The sequence below is a fragment of the Chironomus tepperi genome, unplaced genomic scaffold, assembly GCF_022539635.2.
Source record: "Chironomus tepperi strain 1889 unplaced genomic scaffold, CSIRO-AGI_Ctep_v1 contig_34, whole genome shotgun sequence".
Classification (NCBI taxonomy): Eukaryota; Metazoa; Arthropoda; class Insecta; order Diptera; family Chironomidae; genus Chironomus; species Chironomus tepperi.
This window is the reverse complement of record NW_027226156.1, coordinates 1,731,477-1,751,827: the sequence shown is the minus strand read 5'-3', so window position 1 is coordinate 1,751,827 and position 20,351 is coordinate 1,731,477. Positions and strand designations below refer to the sequence as shown.

General features: G+C 36.9%; 5 protein-coding genes across 5 annotated transcripts; 2 read left to right on the top strand and 3 right to left on the bottom strand.

Moving 5' to 3' along the window:
* Positions 1-181: 181 nt before the first annotated feature.
* Positions 182-6,104, top strand: LOC139098016 (CD109 antigen-like). Its single transcript, XM_070650120.1, has 8 exons — positions 182-237; positions 295-481; positions 805-1,913; positions 2,104-2,377; positions 2,669-3,720; positions 4,023-5,151; positions 5,486-5,642; positions 5,989-6,104. Exons 1-8 carry the CDS (start codon positions 182-184, stop codon positions 6,102-6,104), a joined length of 4,080 nt encoding a protein of 1,359 aa, XP_070506221.1.
* Positions 6,105-10,899: 4,795 nt separating this feature from the next.
* ear (ENL/AF9-related super elongation complex transcription factor) lies at positions 10,900-14,479 on the bottom strand. The gene is made up of 3 exons (XM_070648016.1): positions 14,295-14,479; positions 14,089-14,224; positions 10,900-13,528 (listed from the first exon to the last, which is right to left on the bottom strand). The coding sequence occupies exons 1-3, from the start codon at positions 14,373-14,375 to the stop codon at positions 11,919-11,921; spliced, it is 1,827 nt and encodes a 608-aa protein (XP_070504117.1). The 5' UTR covers positions 14,376-14,479; the 3' UTR covers positions 10,900-11,918.
* A 517-nt stretch (positions 14,480-14,996) lies between these two features.
* Positions 14,997-17,114, bottom strand: LOC139095760 (EARP-interacting protein homolog). The gene is made up of 3 exons (XM_070647229.1): positions 15,764-17,114; positions 15,397-15,698; positions 14,997-15,164 (listed from the first exon to the last, which is right to left on the bottom strand). Exons 1-3 carry the CDS (start codon positions 16,462-16,464, stop codon positions 15,049-15,051), a joined length of 1,119 nt encoding a protein of 372 aa, XP_070503330.1. The 5' UTR covers positions 16,465-17,114; the 3' UTR covers positions 14,997-15,048.
* A 97-nt stretch (positions 17,115-17,211) lies between these two features.
* LOC139096797 (zinc finger protein OZF-like) lies at positions 17,212-19,836 on the top strand. The gene is made up of 4 exons (XM_070648555.1): positions 17,212-17,554; positions 18,012-18,713; positions 18,967-19,402; positions 19,535-19,836. Exons 1-4 carry the CDS (start codon positions 17,453-17,455, stop codon positions 19,636-19,638), a joined length of 1,344 nt encoding a protein of 447 aa, XP_070504656.1. The 5' UTR covers positions 17,212-17,452; the 3' UTR covers positions 19,639-19,836.
* A 40-nt stretch (positions 19,837-19,876) lies between these two features.
* Positions 19,877-20,329, bottom strand: LOC139098008 (zinc finger protein 560-like). The gene has a single exon (XM_070650108.1). It carries the CDS (start codon positions 20,327-20,329, stop codon positions 19,877-19,879), a length of 453 nt encoding a protein of 150 aa, XP_070506209.1.
* Positions 20,330-20,351: the final 22 nt, after the last annotated feature.

Genomic DNA, 20,351 nt, shown 5'->3' with positions numbered 1-20,351 from the left:
ACTATTATCTCCAACAAATGCAACAAAAAGTGCAAAATCTATAAAAATATACAAAATAACAAGAAAAACATCATTAAGTCATGCAATATTGTAAAAGTCATAATCGCCTTGATTATAAAGTATTTTTTTAAAATCATCCTTGTTTCAGTTCACTTTCTCAGCTTCAATCAATCAGATCAATATGAAGTTGATCCTGAAAATTCTAATTTTTATTGTGGGCTTATCAGTAAGCAAAAGGTATGGATTCCATAGCTTAATATTTATTGTTAAATTTTAAATAATATTAATCCACAGCGAACACGTCTCATTGATTGGATCTCATCATATGCCAACTAATTCTGACTACAAAGTATATTTAGCAGCTCAGGATCTTACTGAGGATTCAATATTAAATGTGACGCTTGAGTCTGATGGTGATGATGGAGTTAGTAAGGTGTTTGAGGGAGTATCTGGTGATTTGTCACAGGAAATTGATTTTCAGGTGAGTTTTGAGTGTAGTGGGGTGTTGAGGAGAGATATAAGGGGTGTGGGTCGGGTTACGTGGCCTGTTCCACTCGGGTATCGAGTCCTGCAAAGCACAAGACACAGAAATGATCAAAAATATGTGACCTGGTCAACGGGACTATTGTCTAGTGTTAATTGACCCAATATCCCGTGCCAGGCTAGCATGACTTAGGCTCCAGGTGGCTCCATACCAAAGTCACACCAACCTGGCTTCATCCTTCCTCAAAATCTCCAAATAAATACCAAAATGTCCAAATCAACATCATTTAACTGACAATTTCATCAATTTATCCCCCACAGCTCCCAAGAAACCATCCGTCATCCTACAAACTCAACATCATCCACAAAAGCAGGACCACAAATAAATGCATGAGACAATCTGTTACAGTCGGTGACACCCGCAATTGTCATATGATTTTTATTCAGCATGACAAGCCAGTCTACAAAAATGGCGACGTAATTAAATTCAGAACTTTTGTATTGGACCGTGACATGCTTCCTTACAGATATACCAGCATGACTGTCACAATTATGGACGGACGTAAAAATGTCATTAAAAGACTTGAAAATGTTCAAACGACGAATTTTGGTGTCTTTGAGGATTACTTGATAGTTTCTGAGTCACCAAATTTGGGCATATGGAGGATTGAGGTTGTTGTGGACGGAATGACAAGATCCAAGCATTTTCCAGTAAAACAGCAGCAAGAAAGTGGAATTGATGTCCTCGTTCAGTCAATGGACAGAGAAGTTCCATTTGATGACATGTATGTGTTACTACAAATTCTAGCCAAAAGCTCCGTCAACAAAGTTTTCACTGGAACTGCAAAAATTTCATGTTCAGCAAGATTCGATGGCAAGGATGAACGCGTGATTGATCGATTCATCAAAAACGTCACACTTCCAGTTGATAAGAATATTGTGTCATTGAGAATTGATAATGATTTAGGTATACAAAGTCCAACGGCTGATATGATTGCTACATTTAAGGTGGAAGTGCTTGAGGACAAGAAATTCCATTTTGAGACGGTCACAGTTGATGTTCCATTGAGAATGTATAGGAATAGATTGGAAGTCGAGCGAAAACCATACTTTAAACCAGGATTTGACTTTGACATGACTATAAAGGCTAAGACACTCAATGGAGATCCTGACAAGTCACTTAGAACACTCACGATGACTGTCGATTATGAAGAATTTGATGAAGAAACTCACAAGTCATCAACAAATAAGCAGTCGTTTAAGTTAATCCTTAAAAATGGTGAACTTTACGTTCCTCTACATCCTACAGAGATTACAAAGTCCATGAAAGTCATCTTTGAATTTGGAAATTCGGAACTGATTGAAAGAATACCAAAAATGGACAATAATGGAGTTGATGAGTATATGCAGGCTACTATTGAGAATAAGAAGTGAGTATAGAGACTTTGAAGGCAGGGTTGCTCAAACTGTGTGCTACGACATACCTTGATGATCAGACACGACCGAAACCGCACACGGCTTATGGTTTATGGCATTCTAAGTGTACCGTACCACACAGTTTAGACAAGCTTGCTATAAAGCATTCTTAATCTTTATTCCCAACCCTTCCATACCCCACAGGCAATCTTATGACACAACTGACATCCTCAATTTAAAAGCAACATCAAGTGGCTCACTTCAGACCTTAAACGTGTTAATCATTGGATCTACAGGTCTCATGTACTCTAAAAGCTATCCAGAAGCACGCGGTAAATCAAATTTCAAGTTCAACTTGCAATTGTCATCGCAAATGAGCCCCGAAGCTTACATATTCGTGTTTTATGCCCGAGCTGAGGATGGAGTTATTATTAGTGATGAACAGCAGATTAGTTTGAAATATACGACTGGAAATATGGTAAGGAGTGGGAAGACGGGAGTTGTTCACAAGCTACGTAACGCTTAATGAATTATGCTTGATAACGTATGCTGGTATACTCAGTATCGTGTACTACCATACGCAAAACCGTATACTAGAGCACTTAATACTGTATAATTGCATACTTAACGCTCTTAGCGGTTATGGGTTACCATTAAACGTAGGGAAGGGGTGTGCAATACACCGATCCTTCACGTTACGTAATTTATGAACGTCCCCTTAATAATCTTCAATTTACATAACATTCTAACTCCAATTCTCATCCCACAGTTGGAAATAACACCAGTAACTCAATCATCAAAACCAGGCGGTTCAGTCACATTCAATATTAAATCAGCAAAGGATTCTCGAGTCTTCCTTACAGCAGTCGACCAAAATGTCGCACTTCTTGGCCGTGGCAATGAAATCTCTCAATTATTCGTATACAGTGAGGTTGCTCGTTATATGAACCAGAACATGAACGGCAATTACAGTGTTGGACGATTCAATTCCTTTGTTTTACAACCATTGGTATCTGGAGTTCCATGTGATTCTAATATGGATAGTGATGTTATGACCAGTCGTCCCACAGGGGATGCAGAAGCTACATTTGAAGACCAAGTAGCACAACAATATTTCCCAAATGTCTGGTTCGACGGACCAATTGACATTAAAAGTGATTTTGGTCAAACAATCCAAAAGCAGGTTCCAAATGATTTCACATCATGGATTGTCTATGGAGTATCAATGCATCCAACAAAAGGATTCGCTGTTGTCAAAAAAGAAGCATCCGTGTCAGTCTACAGTGAAATTGGACTTAGGGTTTACACACCAGAATCAATCGATGACGGTGAGGTACTTAATGTGGAATTTAATGTCTATAACTTCCTTACGACCACACAAGGTGTCCAAGTCATTGCAACTGTTGAAAATGGCGACATTATGGACGAAAGGACAACAACTATAAATAAGAAAACTTGCAAAAAATACACACGCAGATCAAGTCAAACAGCTGTATTTAATCCACAAGTACCAGCCACTTCCATGTCACCAACTCAAAATCTTTTCATTCGACCAACTGGATTAAGTGCAATGAGAATCAAAATCATAGCTACAACCTCGAATGGTGGACATGATGAAGTTACAAGAGTTGTTAGAGTTGAGGATCGTAGGAACATGAAGGAATCAGGAGTTGAGTCGTTTTTGATTGAATTAGGTGACAGCGGATCAGTTCAGCAGAATGTTGTGATGAATTTATCTCCAAATACTGAATTGGTCGATGTCTATGCCATGTTTAGTGGAAATTTACTTGGACCTGTGCTTAAGGATTTACAAATGTATAGGTAAGTGCTGAATTTAATGAATTGTACTCAATATAGTGTACTTGTATACTCAAAAGGGTATACTAGCATACTCAGAAGCGTGTACTAGTATACTCAAAAGCGTATACTAGCATACTCAAAAGCGTATACTTGCATACTCAAAAGCGTATACTGCTATACTCAAAAGCGTGTACTACTATACTCAAAAGCGTATACTACCATACTCAATAGCGTATACTAGCATACTCAAAAGCGTATACTAGCATACTCAAAAGCGTATACTTCTACTCTAATTATTAATCTCAATCCATAATTCCTTCCAGTAATGCCGCTCCAAAAACCAACATGTTCAGGCTGTCCATGATTATTGCCCAGTATCATCAAGTAAGACACGAGACAATTCCAATTGAAATTATGGATGAGATGCTTATGGGCTACCAATATACACTTGAAACCCTACAAAGAGATCAATCACAAGCTGATATATACAAAACATCTTTATTCGTTGCCAATGCTGCATGTAACCTCATTGAGGCTAAGAACTACATTGATGTTAATGATGATGTGATTGAATATGTCCTGGATTTCTTGAAGACTAAACAAACACCAAATGGTGGTTTTGATGACGGTCGTAGTGATGTGATAGATAGTGCAGATGGTTCCTATGGACATATTTTGACAGCTCAGGTCACTTTGGCATTCATTAAGTATCAGAAGTACTCACATAGATACGACGATGTGATTAATAAAGCAATGAGCTTCTTGGACTCATCCAAGCCACAGTTAACAACTGACTATGAGAAGGCACGTATTGCTTACACATTCTCAGCACGTGGTGATCAAGTATCAGCAAAATATTTGACATCCAGCATGACATGTATCTTCGGAAATAATGCAGATTTCCAGGATAAGACGCCATTGTATGTGCAAGTAGCTTCATACTTAATTGAAATTAAGATTATTGATGGTGAAGATCCAAGAATGGAAGTTGAATGGCTGTTGAGACAGAGGAAGCCAGATGGAACCTTCTTCTCGCCACATAACACGTTGGAGGCTATGCGTGCTTTACTAACTTATGCACAGCATAGAAACATCAATGGAATGAACATGCGTGTATCAATTGATGGACGTAATGGAATCGTCACTGATGAAATGGAAATTGTTCGTATGAAACTGGCTCGTAAGGATCAATATAGCCTTAGTGCAACTGGTACTGGACTTGGATATGCAACTGTATACTACACATATGTCCAAAAAGAAACAACAAATCAAGCAAACAGTAACTTCATAGTTAAAGTTGATACCAAAGAAATGAGGGATACAATGCTCGAAATCACTGTTGATGTCAAGTTGGTTGCTGCTGGCATAAGCACATGTAATTTGGCAGTTATTGAGATTGAAATGCCAAGTGGATATCTTTATCATGGACATACTAATGGTGCTCATATTAAGGTAAGTTATGGGTTTTGGTTTAAATTAGATTTGGCAAGAGCTCGACTGACAGGAATAGTAGCTCGACTGACAGGATTTTTAGCTCGACTGACAGGATTTTGAGCTCGACTGACAGGAAAAGTAGCTCGACTGACAGGATTTTTAGCTCGACTGACAGGATTTTGAGCTCGACTGACAGGATTAGTTGCTCGACTGACAGGATTAGTTGCTCGATTGACAAGATTAGTTGCTCGATTGACAGGATTAGCCTTAAAATGAAAGGGGAATTCAATACCCAACAATCCCCGAACCCCTCAAATCAATCAAATTATCAATTTTTATTCCAACTTTTCAGAAAGTCGATCATATGAATGGCAGAACAGTGGTTGTATTCTACATTGGATCATTGGAAGCTAATCAAGTATACAGACATGTCATGCAAGGAGTTAAGATGTATCAAGTTGAAAATACTTCAAAATCAACTGTCTCAGTCTATGACTACTATCGTCCTAGTAAGTATTGAATGTGTAAATTTTGGGTTTTGGTGAAGAGAAAAAAAAGTTAGATGCAAATAGATGCAAATTTGCAAAAAAAACTGCCGACCTGTGCATCTTGGCGAACCTTATTATTTTAATTAGTTTTTGATCATTTTTGCCAATTTTTGATCAATTTTTAAACGGATTTCTTCTAAAATTTTCAGCAAAATTGAAGAATTTCTTCAAAAAATGAAGGGTTGGGTATGGATTGACCCCTATTCGCTCCCATTTCCCCCCTTCTTCAATCCACCTCTGCTTCTATCAATTCAACACCCTCCTTCCATGAAGTTTACACTAATTAATTTTTTTAATTTAATTTTAGGTATAAGAGACGAAATTCAATACGACTACGACGTTAATCAGATGAACTGCAATCCAAGATATTCTGAAGATCAAGCTACAGGACAGAAAAAATCATTCTGGCAAAAAATTGGATAGATTTGAATTTTTAGAACATTATTGTCAATTTATACGTCTAAAATGAACTAAAATTAACAAAAAAAACACGCTTTTAAAAAAGACTAAAAAACTTAAAAGAAAAATGTCCTAAAAAGTAGTAAATAAAAAAAAACGTTTAAAAAAACTTTTTAAAAAACACGCTTTTAAAAAAAACTAAAAAACTTTAAAAGAAAAATGTTCTAAAAAGTAGTAAATAAAAATAAAAAAAACTTAAAAAAATGTTCTAAAAAGTAGGAAATAAAAAAAATCACGCTTCTAAAATAAAACATAAAAATAATAAAAAAAAATTTGAAATTAAGAAAAGAAGCTAAAATATTTTTCCAAAATATTCTTGTGTAGTACAAGAACACTATGACTTAAAAGCGTGGGGCGTTCGAAAGAAGAAGTTAGTGTTAAATGCATAGTAATTTCGCCCCACGCTTTTAAGTCATAGTGTTCTTGTACTACACAAGAATATTTTGGAAAAATATTTTAGCTTCTTTTCTTAATTTCAAATTTTTTTTATTATTTTTATGTTTTATTTTAGAAGCGTGATTTTTTTTATTTCCTACTTTTTAGAACATTTTTTTAAGTTTTTTTTTTTTTTTATTTACTACTTTTTAGAACACTTTTCTTTTAAAGTTTTTTAGTTTTTTTTAAAAGCGTGTTTTTTAAAAAGTTTTTTTTAACGTTTTTTTTTATTTAATACTTTTTAGGACATTTTTCTTTTAAGTTTTTTAGTCTTTTTTAAAAGCGTGTTTTTTAAAAAGTTTTTTTTAACGTTTTTTTTTATTAACTACTTTTTAGTCTCGTTAATCCAAGGAAAATTTTTATTAAACTATTTTTCTACAATCAACAGAAATGTTCAGTTTTCAAGCGTGTTGGAAAATTTTCACGCCTTCACTCGCTTCGCTCCGTTCAGGTCGCAAAAATTTGTGAGCTTCGCTCAACCAAGTCCGAACTTCGTTCGAACTACTTATGTTCGAGCTTCGCTCGAACTATTTTTTTACTAACGATGATGCATAGAGTTTTCTTACGTGTTGGAAAATTTTCACGCCTTCACTCGCTTCGCTCCGTTCAGTTCGCAAAAATTTGTGAGCTTCGCTCAACCAAGTCCGAACTTCGTTCGAACTACTTATATTCGAGCTTCGCTCGAACTATTTTACTAACGATGATGCATAAAGTTTTCTTGCGTGTTGGAAAATTTTCACGCCTTCACTCGCTTCGCTCCGTTCAGGTCGCAAAAATTTGTGAGCTTCGCTCAACCAAGTCCGAACTTCGTTCGAACTACTTATATTCGAGCTTCGCTCGAACTATTTTACTAACGATGATGCATAAAGTTTTCTTACGTGTTGGAAAATTTTCACGCCTTCACTCGCTTCGCTCCGTTCAGGTCGCAAAAATTTGTGAGCTTCGCTCAACCAAGTCCGAACTTCGTTCGAACTACTTATATTCGAGCTTCGCTCGAACTATTTTACTAACGATGATGCATAAAGTTTTCTTACGTGTTGGAAAATTTTCACGCCTTCACTCGCTTCGCTCCGTTCAGGTCGCAAAAATTTGTGAGCTTCGCTCAACCAAGTCCGAACTTCGTTCGAACTACTTATATTCGAGCTTCGCTCGAACTATTTTACTAACGATGATGCATAAAGTTTTCTTACGTGTTGGAAAATTTTCACGCCTTCACTCGCTTCGCTCCGTTCAGGTCGCAAAAATTTGTGAGCTTCGCTCAACCAAGTCCGAACTTCGTTCGAACTACTTATATTCGAGCTTCGCTCGAACTATTTTACTAACGATGATGCATGGAGTTTTCTTACGTGTTGGAAAATTTTCACGCCTTCATTCGCTTCGCTTCGTTCGTCCGACTGTTATTAGGTCACAGGAGTGTCGGACTCCACTTCGCTTCGCTTCGTTCGCCCGACTGTTATTAGGTCACAGTAGTGTCGGACTCCACTTCGCTTCGCTTCGTTCGCCCGACTGTTATTAGGTCACAGTAGTGTCGGACTCCACTTCGCTTCGCTTCGTTCGCCCGACTGTTATTAGGTCACAGGAGTGTCGGACTCCACTTCGCTTCGCTTCGTTCGCCCGACTGTTATTAGGTCACAGCAGTGTCGGACTCCACTTCGCTTCGCTTCGTTCGCCCGACTGTTATTAGGTCACAGTAGTGTCGGACTCCACTTCGCTTCGCTTCGTTCGCCCGACTGTTATTAGGTCACAGGAGTGTCGGACTCCACTTCGCTTCGCTTCGTTCGCCCGACTGTTATTAGGTCACAGGAGTGTCGGACTCCACTTCGCTTCGCTTCGTTCGCCCGACTGTTATTAGGTCACAGTAGTGTCGGACTCCACTTCGCTTCGCTTCGTTCGCCCGACTGTTATTAGGTCACAGGAGTGTCGGACTCCACTTCGCTTCGCTTCGTTCGCCCGACTGTTATTAGGTCACAGTAGTGTCGGACTCCACTTCGCTTCGCTTCGTTCGCCCGACTGTTATTAGGTCACAGGAGTGTCGGACTCCACTTCGCTTCGCTTCGTTCGCCCGACTGTTATTAAGTCACAGGAGTGTCGGACTCCACTTCGCTTCGCTTCGTTCGCCCGACTGTTATTAGGTCACAGTAGTGTCGGACTCCACTTCGCTTCTCTTCGTTCGCCCGACTGTTATTTGGTCACAGTAGTGTCGGACTCCGTTATTATCTCTGTTATTAGAACACAGTAGTATATTTTTACACTCAGTTTACTCGTGATTTGCGTATATTTATAACGCTTTGCGTATATTTATAATGTTTGGATCGGGTTGGAATTTCGCTCGAAAGCAATATATAAAACTCCAAAACAAACTGCTTTGTCTTGTGAAGTATAATCAAATTTGTATTAAAACCGTACAACAGTCTTATACTTATTTCCATACTTGATATTTATACAGTATATTAAGATACAGTAACATCCAGGACCATATTTATGCAGTATATTAAGATCCAGTAACATCCAGGACCATATTTATACAGTATATCAAGATCCAGTAACATTCAGGACCATATTTATACAGTATATTAAGATCCAGTAACATCCAGGACCATATTTATACAGTATATCAAGATCCAGTAACATCCAGGACCATATTTATACAGTATATTAAGATCCAGTAACATCCAGGACCATATTTATACAGTATATTAAGATCCAGTAACATCCAGGACCATATTTGTACAGTATATTAAGATCCAGTAACATCCAGGACCATATTTTTACAGTACATTAAGATCCAGTAACATCCAGGACCATATTTTTACAGTACATTAAGATCCAGTAACATCCAGGACCATATTTGTACAGTATATTAAGATCCAGTAACATCCAGGACCATATTTATACAGTATATCAAGATCAAGTAACATCCAGGACCATATTTGTACAGTATATCAAGATCCAGTAAGATCCAGGCCCATATTTATACAGTATATCAAGATCAAGTAACATTCAGGACCATATTTATACAGTATATCACGATCCAGTAACATCCAGGACCATATTTATACAGTATATCAAGATCAAGTAACATCCAGGACCATATTTTTACAGTACATTAAGATCCAGTAACATCCAGGACCATATTTATACAGTACATTAAGATCCAGTAACATCCAGGACCACATTTATACAGTATAGCAAGATCCAGTAACATCCAGGACCATATTTATACAGTATATTAAGATCCAGTAACATCCAGGACCACATTTATACAGTATAGCAAGATCCAGTAACATCCAGGACCATATTTGTACAGTATATTAAGATCCAGTAACATCCAGGACCATATTTTTACAGTACATTAAGATCCAGTAACATCCAGGACCATATTTGTACAGTATATTAAGATCCATTAACATCCAGGACCATATTTATACAGGATAGCAAGATCCAGTAACATCCAGGTTATTGAAATTGAACAAAATTAACGAATTTTTGAAGATTTGAATGTAACGGTTTTTTTGGAATTCAAATTTTTGTTAAGAATATCCGCGAGAAAATCACTTGTTATATTTTTTGTCTTACTTAAATATCCTGAACAGATTGATATTATAATATAATTAACAATTTATATTATTAATCGATGTTTAATTAATCATATGAATTATTTTCCAGTTTCATAAACAGTCTGGTTAATGTAAATTAAAAATATACATAATTGACAATGGATTTTTTTCAAATTTTTTCCCATATAAAAATTTAAATTAATTAATTAAAATATTAGGAAGCGAGTTAGCGATTTAATGATGACAAAATATCAAATTGCTCTCCGGAACACATACGTATAAAAAAATTCAGCATTATTGGAGCAGTAGAAGTGGTCGAAAAAAGGGTCACAAATTTTGAACGTGACAGAAGGACAGACAGAGCAAGTCAAATAAAAGCGTGTAAAAAGTGGACAAAAATACATTAAAATTAGACATTAACTAGTTTTAATGCATTTATGTCCATTAGAGTGTCTATTGAAATTTGACTGGATTTAATGATTATCCCAAAAATTTATAAAAATTGTAAAATTTCAAAAATTTCGATAAAATATCCACAAAAATTAAATAAAATTCATTAAAAATGCAAATTAAATTTTTTATTCATACTTTTTTTTGTATTTTATTAAATATTTTTTTTTTGATAATAATTTTTTTAACATTTTTAATTAAATTATATTTAAAAAATTCATATTTAAATAATATATAATCCAAAAATATGTTTCTTTTCACTAAATTAAGATCAAAACATATTCAAAATTACTTAATTATTAAATAATAAAATCTCTATTAAAATTAATTTGGTAAAATAATAAACTAAAAGTACTGCTAGGCTGTAAAATTTTATCTTTTTTTTTGTCTACACTGTTGAGGCATATTTTGTGTGTTAGAAAAATAATAATCAAATTATTGGTGTTGAAAATTTCAATTTTTACAATTTTTCTGTATTTGATACTTGGTTATGAGGGGGTCATCAGTAAGGGTTTCAAGAAGTCGAGAAGGTTTGGACGAATTTTTGAGACCGAGACCGTCACTGAGAGCGGGAACGAGAACGAGACTGAGACTGAGATCGATACCAGAGCTGTGACCGAGATCAAGACCAGGACCGAGACCGAAAACAACATAAAAATCGTTACATATTCAGTCTACAAGAGAATTCTTCAAAGTCTCAGCCTTGACAAAACCCCTAGAAGTCTAGATCTCAGTCTCAAGAGCTCTTAGATACCTGAACATTCATTATCGAATGGCTGATACCTAGCTAGACCACTGGATACTCTGTTATATGTAACAGATTATTTTTAGATTTTATTAAACTAGATTTTGCTAACATTTTGGATTATTCCAAAATTTCCTTGAATTTCTACCAATAGAGCTATCTTATCCCCTTGCATCCTCTTCCCTAACGTTGGAATCACCACGCTCAACTGATTATCCATCGACAATTCACCAAATTTGTGCTTGACCCCCTCAAAATACACTCAGTTTCCCCTCATCCTCACATCCAATCGATCCCTCAATATCAACATCCTACTCTCTCATTCCCATGTAATCAGAATGTTCCAGAATGGACCATATGTAGGCTACATGGGTTAGTTCCTAACTCCAAATTGGTACATAAATGAAATGGCTGTCATAATGGTTTGCTATAATTTTATGTTTAAATTTCATTTCTGTACAGATTATGCTTGTTTTGTTTTGTGTGCTTTATGTCACATACTAGATAATAATTCTTTTTTGTCTTACTTACATGCTAAAACCTTAAAGGATATAAAACAATTATTTCCCCGCCCGCAAAAAAAAAGCCACTTTAATTAGCAAAAAATTCTTGAAGTCTTTGAACGGTGCTCTTATCCAGCTGTACCAAGTCAAAGTCAAATGTTGATTTTGTTATCTCATAACATCCAGTTGATGCAATCAGTCTCACTACATGCTGTAAATGATCATTATTCTTAAGTGTTGTGATTTTATGCTTCAAATCCTTCAACTCATCGAGATATTCGGTCGTGACTTTTAAGTCATTTGGTGTGTCGGGTTGCTTATTATTATTTGTGGATTTTGAGGATGAATTTGATGTCGGTGACGGTGACGGTTCCTTTTTGTTGGACTTTGTCGGTGGCGGTGATGCTGATGAATCGCGTTCTTCCTTTTCAGCTGCACGTTTGCGCTTTTTGTCCTCTTTTTCGGTTGATTTTTGGGGTTTTTCGCGGGAATTCTTTGTGTGATGTCTGTCCGGTTCCGGTTGGGGTTTGAACTCGACGACTGGTTCCTCTGGCTTTATTGGAGGACTTTCAATCTCAGAATCACTTGAATTATCACTGACTGGTGGCTTTTCAAATTTAGTCGTGGATTTTGATGATGTTGGGGTTTGGGTACGGACAGGTGCTGGTGCTGGAGCTGGTTGTGGTTGACTTTTTGCTGGTTTTTCCTTCTTTTCCTTTTCTTTTGACTTTTCCTTCTTTTTGTGCTTGTGCTTCCGTTCGGGTTCGACATTTTCATGCTTTTTGACTTCCGGAGGTGCTTTTACTTCCGATGTTGATGGTTTGGGTTTGAAGTTCTTCTCGCGACTTTCTAGTTTACTGCTTGACTCCTCCTTGGTGGACTTTTTAGTCACCGGACTTTCGATATTCTTTTTTGTCTCTTTCTTCTCGCGATCCTTGTCGTAGTTCTTCTTCTTGTTGCTCTTTTTTGTACTCGATGATGTTGGTTGTTGTGATGGCTGCTCGACAACGGGTGGCGGTTGTTTAGGTTGTGAGGATTTTTGGTACTCCTGTGGTGGTTTTGATGGTACTGGCTGTGAACTTGATGGTGGATTTGCTCGAGAGTTTGACGACACTGGTGACGGCGATGCTGCACGTTTTGCTGACTTGTCCTTTTTCTCACTACGGTCTCGGTCGCGTGACTTGTCCTTCTTTGGCTTTTCAGCACTACTTTGGGCATTTCGATCATCGCTCTTTTTAATTTTACTGTCTTTTGGGTCGACGACTGGACTGTGCTTGTGTTTTGACTTTTCCTTGTCTTTGTGACTTGAACTTGATGTCGGTGGCGGCGGTAGCTTCTCTTCCTTTTTATTTGTCACGACTTTTGCACTTGACTTTTCAATTGGATCTCCAAAAAGTTCTGTAAAATAAGATTTTGTTTTATCTTCCGGTCGTTTTGGTTTCTTGATCTCCTGACTGGCACTGCTGCTGCTTGGCTTATAGTCTTTGTTTTTATAGTCACTACTGCCTCCGGACACTTGACATCCGCCTTTCATGCACTTCCTTTTAAAGTCATCTGATGGATTATTAACAATAAATTCCTTAACTTCACTTTTGAACGGCTGGAGGTCGAGGTCGTATGGGAAAGTTACTTTCTTTGGATCGTCGCGGTTTCGTAAGTAGATGTCGATTGTGAGCTCAAAGCCTGCGTAGCCAGATTCTAAAATGGAAATGATGAAATTGTTAGTTTTGGATGAATTAGGTGCTGATTTGAAGCATTGACTCAATATTAAGCATTGACACAATTTTAAGTCTTCAATTTGAAGCATTGACTCAGATTTGAGTCATCAAATTTAAAGCATTGACTCAATTTTAAGTCATCAACTTGAAGCATTGACTCAATTTTAGATCATCAACTTAAAGCATTGACTCAATTTTAAGTCATCGATGTGAAGCATTGACTCAATGTTAAGTCATCGATTTGAAGCATTGACTCAATTTTAAGTCATTAAATTGAAGCATTGACTCAATTTTTGGTCATCGATTTGAAGCATTGACTTAATTTTGAATCTTCAATTTGAAGCATTGCCTCAATTTCGAATCATTGGTCCAGAATAAAGCGCCACTTTAAAATCCAAAAATGAACTAAAATTTCCCAAATGAAAATGGTGGAAAATTGTTCAAATTTTCCCTCGTCGAATATTTTCACCATAGCATTTATCAAAACATAAACAAAGACTTCCGTGCTGGATCTCAAACACATATTTTTATCCGACTCACCTTTAACAACATAAGGAGGCTCCTTAATCACCCGCTTCGGCTTCGGAAATGAATCATGCAAATTAAACACAACCTTCTCGACAAACTGACTAATTTCAATTGAGTCACTTGGACTTTTCACAAACAATTCCCAGTCCTGCAAACAAAAAATATAAAATAATTATAATTTTTTTCCATTTTTCATCGATTTTTGTGTTGATTCTTACGTGCGTAAAGCCGTGCTTTGATGGCTTTGCCTTTCTCTCCGCCGAATGACCAATCTCAAAATGTAATTTTATTGACGACATTTCTCATTGATTTAAAAATTTCTAATTTAACATTTAAAAAAGTTCAATTAAAAAAATATAAATGATGAAAAATGAAATTTCTCTTTCCGTATTTTTGAAGTGCGATGCGGAATCGATGTCAATGTTCTGCATCATCAAAATATTTTGAGAGAATTTACAATGTTTCGGTAGTGATGCGAGAGAGGATTTTGGAGGTTTGAGAGAGGATTTTTGGTGAGAATTGAGAATTGAGTATTGAGGATGTAAACAGAGAGGATGAACTGTTGAGAGTGTTGGATGTAGATGACTTATGTGTTGAATTAGGTAGATTGGGATTCGGTAAACTATTTTGTTTTTGGAATCGATCAAGAATGATTAAAAGTTGACTGTTTAGTTCTGTGATTTACTATCAAGTCACAATATGCTCTCTGCTGCCTCAATCTCCACCCTTACCCGGTATGGAGGTTGCCCGGGGACTAATGCAGTGGTGAGCAACCTTTGCACACCTAGGTTGTACGCCTCAACTGAAACCACACACATCATAAACTGGTGTTTCCCCCGGCACACAGGTTGCACACCACTGACCCAATCCAATCCATCTACTTACCGATCCAGCCACGATTCAAATAAACCTAATCATGATTTTATGTCTTTAAATTGTCAATAATATAATATTTATTAATAAATTATGAATCTACAGTAAAATTTGATATTTATATTTTTTGGGTATTCTTGATACCACAACACGTCCATCCCAAGAGCATGAACAAAAAATCCATGGATCAGCGCTACACCACTCTGCACAATAGACTGAAAATGAAATGGAAATGGAAAGATTTTGTTAATTTTTGAGGTTAAGTCATGAATTTTTAGAGGTTAAGTCATGGATTTTTGATGTTTAGTCAAGAAAATTTGAGGTTAAGTCATGAATTTTAAGGTTAAGTCATGAAAATTTGAGGTTAAGTCATGAATTTTTGATGTTAAGTCATGAATTTTTGAGGTTAAGTCATGAAATTTTACAGTCAAACCATCAATTCCTCACCTGAATCTTCATGCTGCTCAAACTTCTCCAAAACTCCATCCTTAAGTTGACTCTTCCTCGTCTTCAACTGAAATTCTTCCTCAATGTCATCATTGTCATCATCATCCTTATCATTTATGTCCCTCGACATGGTTGACACATTTGTCTCAGAACTACATGAAGCAGCACATGTCAGCAATACCTTCCCATCACTTCCACTTGTGAGAATCAATTGATCATGAAATTTATTGAATGAAACTGAGAAGATCCAGTGCTGATGATCCCGTCGGGAAAACACTGGAGTTTTGTTGTTGCGGATGTCCCTGGATTATGGATAGAAAGTTAGGAACTGTCCAAAATGTTGTCCATAACCTCAAAAAATACTCACCAGATCTTCAGCGTACAGTCATCCCCAACAGTCGCAATAGTAAATGCCTTATTCGGATTCACATCCAAGTCTCTAACAGGCTGTATATGAGCATTCGGTATCTCCCATGCCACATGATTACTCTCCCTAGTGTCATAGCTCTTAACGCCATTCTCATGCATGACCACAAACTGATTCGAGTTGTTCCACTTGCCTCCTGCAAATTTTGCTGAATTTTTACTTGTCATTTCAGCCACAACTTGAGATTTTGACTCAGCACGATTAAAAATCAGCACTTTTGAGTCAATGACGGTCGCCAAAACATTTGTGTTTGTTGGATGAAATTCAGTCGTTTTTATGTCAGTTCCATGTGGTTCCGTTTCGAGTACCTCAACATCCTCAAAGTCTAATGTCTCAACCGATGGATCAAGGAATATATTTTCAGGAATTTTAAGCACAGCTGATTTCATCACTAAATTACTGCTGTAAACAGACGCAAGTAGCTTGTCAGTCGGACAACTTGTCAACTTCCAAATTTCACCTTGTTCATGTGAGAATGTCTTTGTCTTTAACTTATTGTTGTCATCGTCGACTTCCAGGAGATGAATTTGATTCTTACCGTTGATCATTTGAGTTCCGATGAAGAAGCGGATTTCTTCGGCATCTTGTTGGGAGACGAGGCTGCGGGCTTGGAATTCTATGCCGTAGATGATGGACTCCATGTTGAGGGTGGGTGGGGTGTTTGGAGGGTGAGAAGGGAGACTAGAGATGAAGTGGATGTAGGCTGATTTGTCGGGCTCAGCTTGTGATGTTCGGAGATACTTCAAAGAGCCAGTTTACAGGCACGGATCAGTCTGACAGTCAATTCAGTGTTCTGGGGCAATTTGTTGAATTTTCTTCCAATTTTTGATACAATTTGCTTGGAAATTCGACCAAAAAACTCAATTTTGGAGTTGATTCCAGTAATTTACTTGATTCTGAGTTGTAGATTGATGACTGGCCTTATTGTAGTTTGATGAAACCTTATTGCACCTGCTTATTGATCAATTGTTCAGTATTTATGCAAATTTTCCGATTTTTCGTTGAATTTTTGAATGTTTTGCACAATTTACAATGTTTACTTTGACTTAATCTGACTGTTCTTCAACAAAACAGGTTGCTATGATTTCTGATTACAATTTTTATGATGACATATTGTCTTAAATCCTTCAAAATGACAGATAAGATCCAATCTCAACTGTATTATGACTTCAATCCCTAAACTACTTCAAATTACAATATTTTGTACAATTTTTCATTCCAATTTCTCCTTAATTTACTTCATATATTTATTGACAACTTGGTAAAAATTTTGTTCAGAGCTAATTTAGTAAACAAGGGGATTGCGACTTTCTGCATCAATTCTCTCAATTTATTCTCTCTTGATTGACAATATTCTCTCCTATTTTCAATTCTTACGAACAGTTGTTGCTAGAATAAATATTATAAACAATAAAAATTTGTAAAATTTGTGGTTTTTGTTGTCAATTTTTGAGTTTTAGTTTCAAAATTGGGTTTAAAAATACAACAGCTTTTGTCTTGGGTAATCTTTATAAAAGGCAGGGCATAGACTCAAGTTACCCCAAAATATACAGTTGACATATCCAAAACAAAGCAAAACAGGAAATTTGATATAAAATCTCAAGCAAATATTTGTAAATCAGTTCAAAAATGTCAACAAACTACAAAACTTGGTGCCGACTTTGTGGTGATTTAAATGCACAAATATTTGACGATGAGAATTTGTTGGAAGTTACAAAAAAGTTTATTGATGTAAGTACTTTTGATGCATTGTATGATTAAGTGGAATTGACTGATAAGAATTCTCGAAATCGAGACCAAGACTTCCTGTGACTTCAAACCTACTTCGGTCAAATTCCTTGTAATCCGGGTAGGTTGATCTATCAGGAAACTCAAATCGAGTCTTCGGTAGACCCAACTTGAATTTGCTGGAAATCATATAGATCAGAGGTGTCATTAACCACCATAGCCTCTTATAGATGTCCAATTCTTGGATCATTAAAACCTAAATCGAATTCAGAATTGAATTTACTAAGCCTACTTAGATGTTCCTCCCTACCCTACTCTCTCCTGGTAGGTTAAGCTATCCTAGGGTACCATAAGATTGTCCATCCTCTCAGGTCATTTTAGGATTTAGACACTAAAATTGACCCATAGTAAATCATATCCAACTTCATTCCTTAAACCTAAATTTTCACCATCTTTCCAGATCCCCGCCACCCCTCAAATTCTCATTTGCGACGACTGCAACGTCCAACTATCTCAATTCCTTCTTTTTACCATACGAGCCAAAGAAGTCGCCGAAATGTTTAAAGGACTTGATGATGAAGATCCAAATGATTTGTGCATCCGTCGACTAAATGCATACAGAAGTCACTTCAAAATGTCAACGTTTATATCATCAGAAGTTAAGGATTACACTCAGGAACCAGAAATTGAAGAAACATTTGAATTTATTGACGATTCAGACAGTGTTGAGGTTCTAGAGGAACCAGATGGAAATGTTGAGGAAATTTTAATTGAAACTGTCGATGACGATGAGGAACTGGAAGAGATTGTTGAGGAGTATGTCGATGAGGAACTCGAAAATGACGAGAGTCTCGATGATGATAAGACTTTTATGTATCACATGTCCAATTCCAACAAATTATTGAAGCTGTTTACATTCAAATGTCATTTATGTGATCAACCTGTGTATCCAAATATGAAGCTACTAACGGAACATTGCCAAACTGTCCACAATTCACAACCGAGTGTAAAATGTTGCAGCGATGAGTGCGGTAAGATGTTGCAGACTTGGAGGAGATTGTTGATTCATAAAGAGAAGCATTTTCCAAGTGAGGAAGCGATGACTTGCGGGGTGTGTCATACTGTCTTTGCTACTAAGGCTGGATTTGAGAATCATAAGAAGGTAAGCGAGATTGCTGAACATTTCAGCAACACTGAATTCAGCTAAATTATTCAGCGTTGCTGAATTCAGTCAAAATACTAAGCAGTGCTGAATTCAGCTTAGTTACTCAGTTACGCTGAATTCAGCTAAACTACTCAGCTACGCTGAATTCTTCTAAACTACTTAGCAGCGTTGAATTTAGCTGAACTACTCAGCAGTGCTGAATTCAATGTTAAACTCGACCTAATCCGATTTAATCCCATTCAAATTCCAGACCCACGAACGTAATTTCATCTGCAGCTTCTGTGCCAAATCCTTTTCCGAACAAAAAACTCTCAGATTCCACGAAGAGACTCACAGAACTCCACTCGATGCCAGAAAATCCTTCGAATGTCCTCACTGTCACCATAAATTCATTACAAAACAAGCCTGCCAAAATCACATCAGCATGAAGCATGAAAAAGTTGTGACTGTCAATTGTCCTGTCGATGGCTGTGGGAAGGGATTCTTTACGAGAAAAGCCATGTTGGAGCATCAACGGACACATAGGGACAAAACCTTTAGATGTAATAAGTGTAATTTTATGAGTAAGACAAAGTCACAGCTGAATGTTCATCTGGAGAAGCATGTGAAGATTGAGGACAGTGAATTGGGATGTGAAAAGTGTGGAATTGTGTTTGGGAGTGTGAAGAAGCTGAGGATTCATATGAGTGAGTATTGATTGGAAGGTAGAAGCCATAAAATACCTCAGGACATAGTCATGTCTGCTTGAAGTCGGGTTTACTGCTTTCCCAAAGTCATGTGCTGTTCAAGCTGTTTTTTAATGAATTTTGTCCTTTCAGCGTCTCATGATGGTGAGGATTCCTACAACTGCAACAAATGTGATGCCAAATTCAGTGAGAAACAGGAACTATCAAGTCACTATAACATGCATAATGAGCTTTAACGGGTATTGTTCAAGTCTACTTGATTCTGGATGGAATATAGCTCAAGGATTGGTTTGTAAATAGTAGAGGGGTACTAGTGGGGGTTGGGGGTCAATCTCCTACCTCCTACTACCTCCTGTATATAGTCAAATGCTCAATTTTTACCTAAAATGTACTAAAAAATTAGTCAAATAAATATTTAAAATTTTCCAAATTTATTCAAATTTTAGTTCCAAAATTCACATCCCCCACCCTACCCTACTGTGCCCCAAATCCAAGTGCATAGACCTCCTCATCACTCATATTATGTACCCTCCTCAAATGTGTCCTCAATCCTTTATGTTCCGTAAATGCCGATGGACATTTCATGCACTTCTTACTCTTGATTCCTTTATGATATTTCTGATGTGACGTCAGCCATGCTTTTGACGTAAATGCCTTGCCACAAATGTCACACATGAATTTCTGCTTCTCAGCATGCTTTGCTGTGCAGTGCTTGAATAGCTCTTGACATGTTTGGAACTCAATGTTACATTCGACACATTTATTGCCGTCAATTTCACATCCACTGTCGGCCCATCGTAGTCGATCGACTTCCTCCTGTGACATTTGATGGGATGTCCGTAAATGTGAATTGAAGATTTTACGCTGAACGAAGCCTTTACCGCAAAATTTACAATTAAAGTCATTTTGTCCTTTATGCTTCTTCATGTGTGTCTCAAATAGACTCCAA

What these genes read in the sequence shown, in the direction of transcription:
- LOC139098016 (XM_070650120.1), top strand. Translation starts at nt 182, where the DNA reads ATGAAGTTGATCCTGAAAATTCTAATTTTTATTGTGGGCTTATCAGTA. An exon ending in AAGGATTTACAAATGTATAG is followed by an intron (nt 3,721 to 4,022) that starts GTAAGTGCTGAA and finishes AATTCCTTCCAG; the next exon opens with TAATGCCGCTCCAAAAACCA. An exon ending in CTAATGGTGCTCATATTAAG is followed by an intron (nt 5,152 to 5,485) that starts GTAAGTTATGGG and finishes CCAACTTTTCAG; the next exon opens with AAAGTCGATCATATGAATGG.
- ear (XM_070648016.1), bottom strand. Translation starts at nt 14,375, where the DNA reads ATGTCGTCAATAAAATTACATTTTGAGATTGGTCATTCGGCGGAGAGA. An exon ending in CAAAGCACGGCTTTACGCAC is followed by an intron (nt 14,225 to 14,294) that starts GTAAGAATCAAC and finishes TTTTGTTTGCAG; the next exon opens with GACTGGGAATTGTTTGTGAA. An exon ending in GCCTCCTTATGTTGTTAAAG is followed by an intron (nt 13,529 to 14,088) that starts GTGAGTCGGATA and finishes TTTCCATTTTAG; the next exon opens with AATCTGGCTACGCAGGCTTT.
- LOC139095760 (XM_070647229.1), bottom strand. Translation starts at nt 16,464, where the DNA reads ATGGAGTCCATCATCTACGGCATAGAATTCCAAGCCCGCAGCCTCGTC. An exon ending in GACTGTACGCTGAAGATCTG is followed by an intron (nt 15,699 to 15,763) that starts GTGAGTATTTTT and finishes TCCATAATCCAG; the next exon opens with GGACATCCGCAACAACAAAA. An exon ending in TGAGCAGCATGAAGATTCAG is followed by an intron (nt 15,165 to 15,396) that starts GTGAGGAATTGA and finishes TTTCATTTTCAG; the next exon opens with TCTATTGTGCAGAGTGGTGT.
- LOC139096797 (XM_070648555.1), top strand. Translation starts at nt 17,453, where the DNA reads ATGTCAACAAACTACAAAACTTGGTGCCGACTTTGTGGTGATTTAAAT. An exon ending in TTACAAAAAAGTTTATTGAT is followed by an intron (nt 17,555 to 18,011) that starts GTAAGTACTTTT and finishes CCATCTTTCCAG; the next exon opens with ATCCCCGCCACCCCTCAAAT. An exon ending in GATTTGAGAATCATAAGAAG is followed by an intron (nt 18,714 to 18,966) that starts GTAAGCGAGATT and finishes TTCAAATTCCAG; the next exon opens with ACCCACGAACGTAATTTCAT.
- LOC139098008 (XM_070650108.1), bottom strand. Translation starts at nt 20,329, where the DNA reads ATGAAGAAGCATAAAGGACAAAATGACTTTAATTGTAAATTTTGCGGT.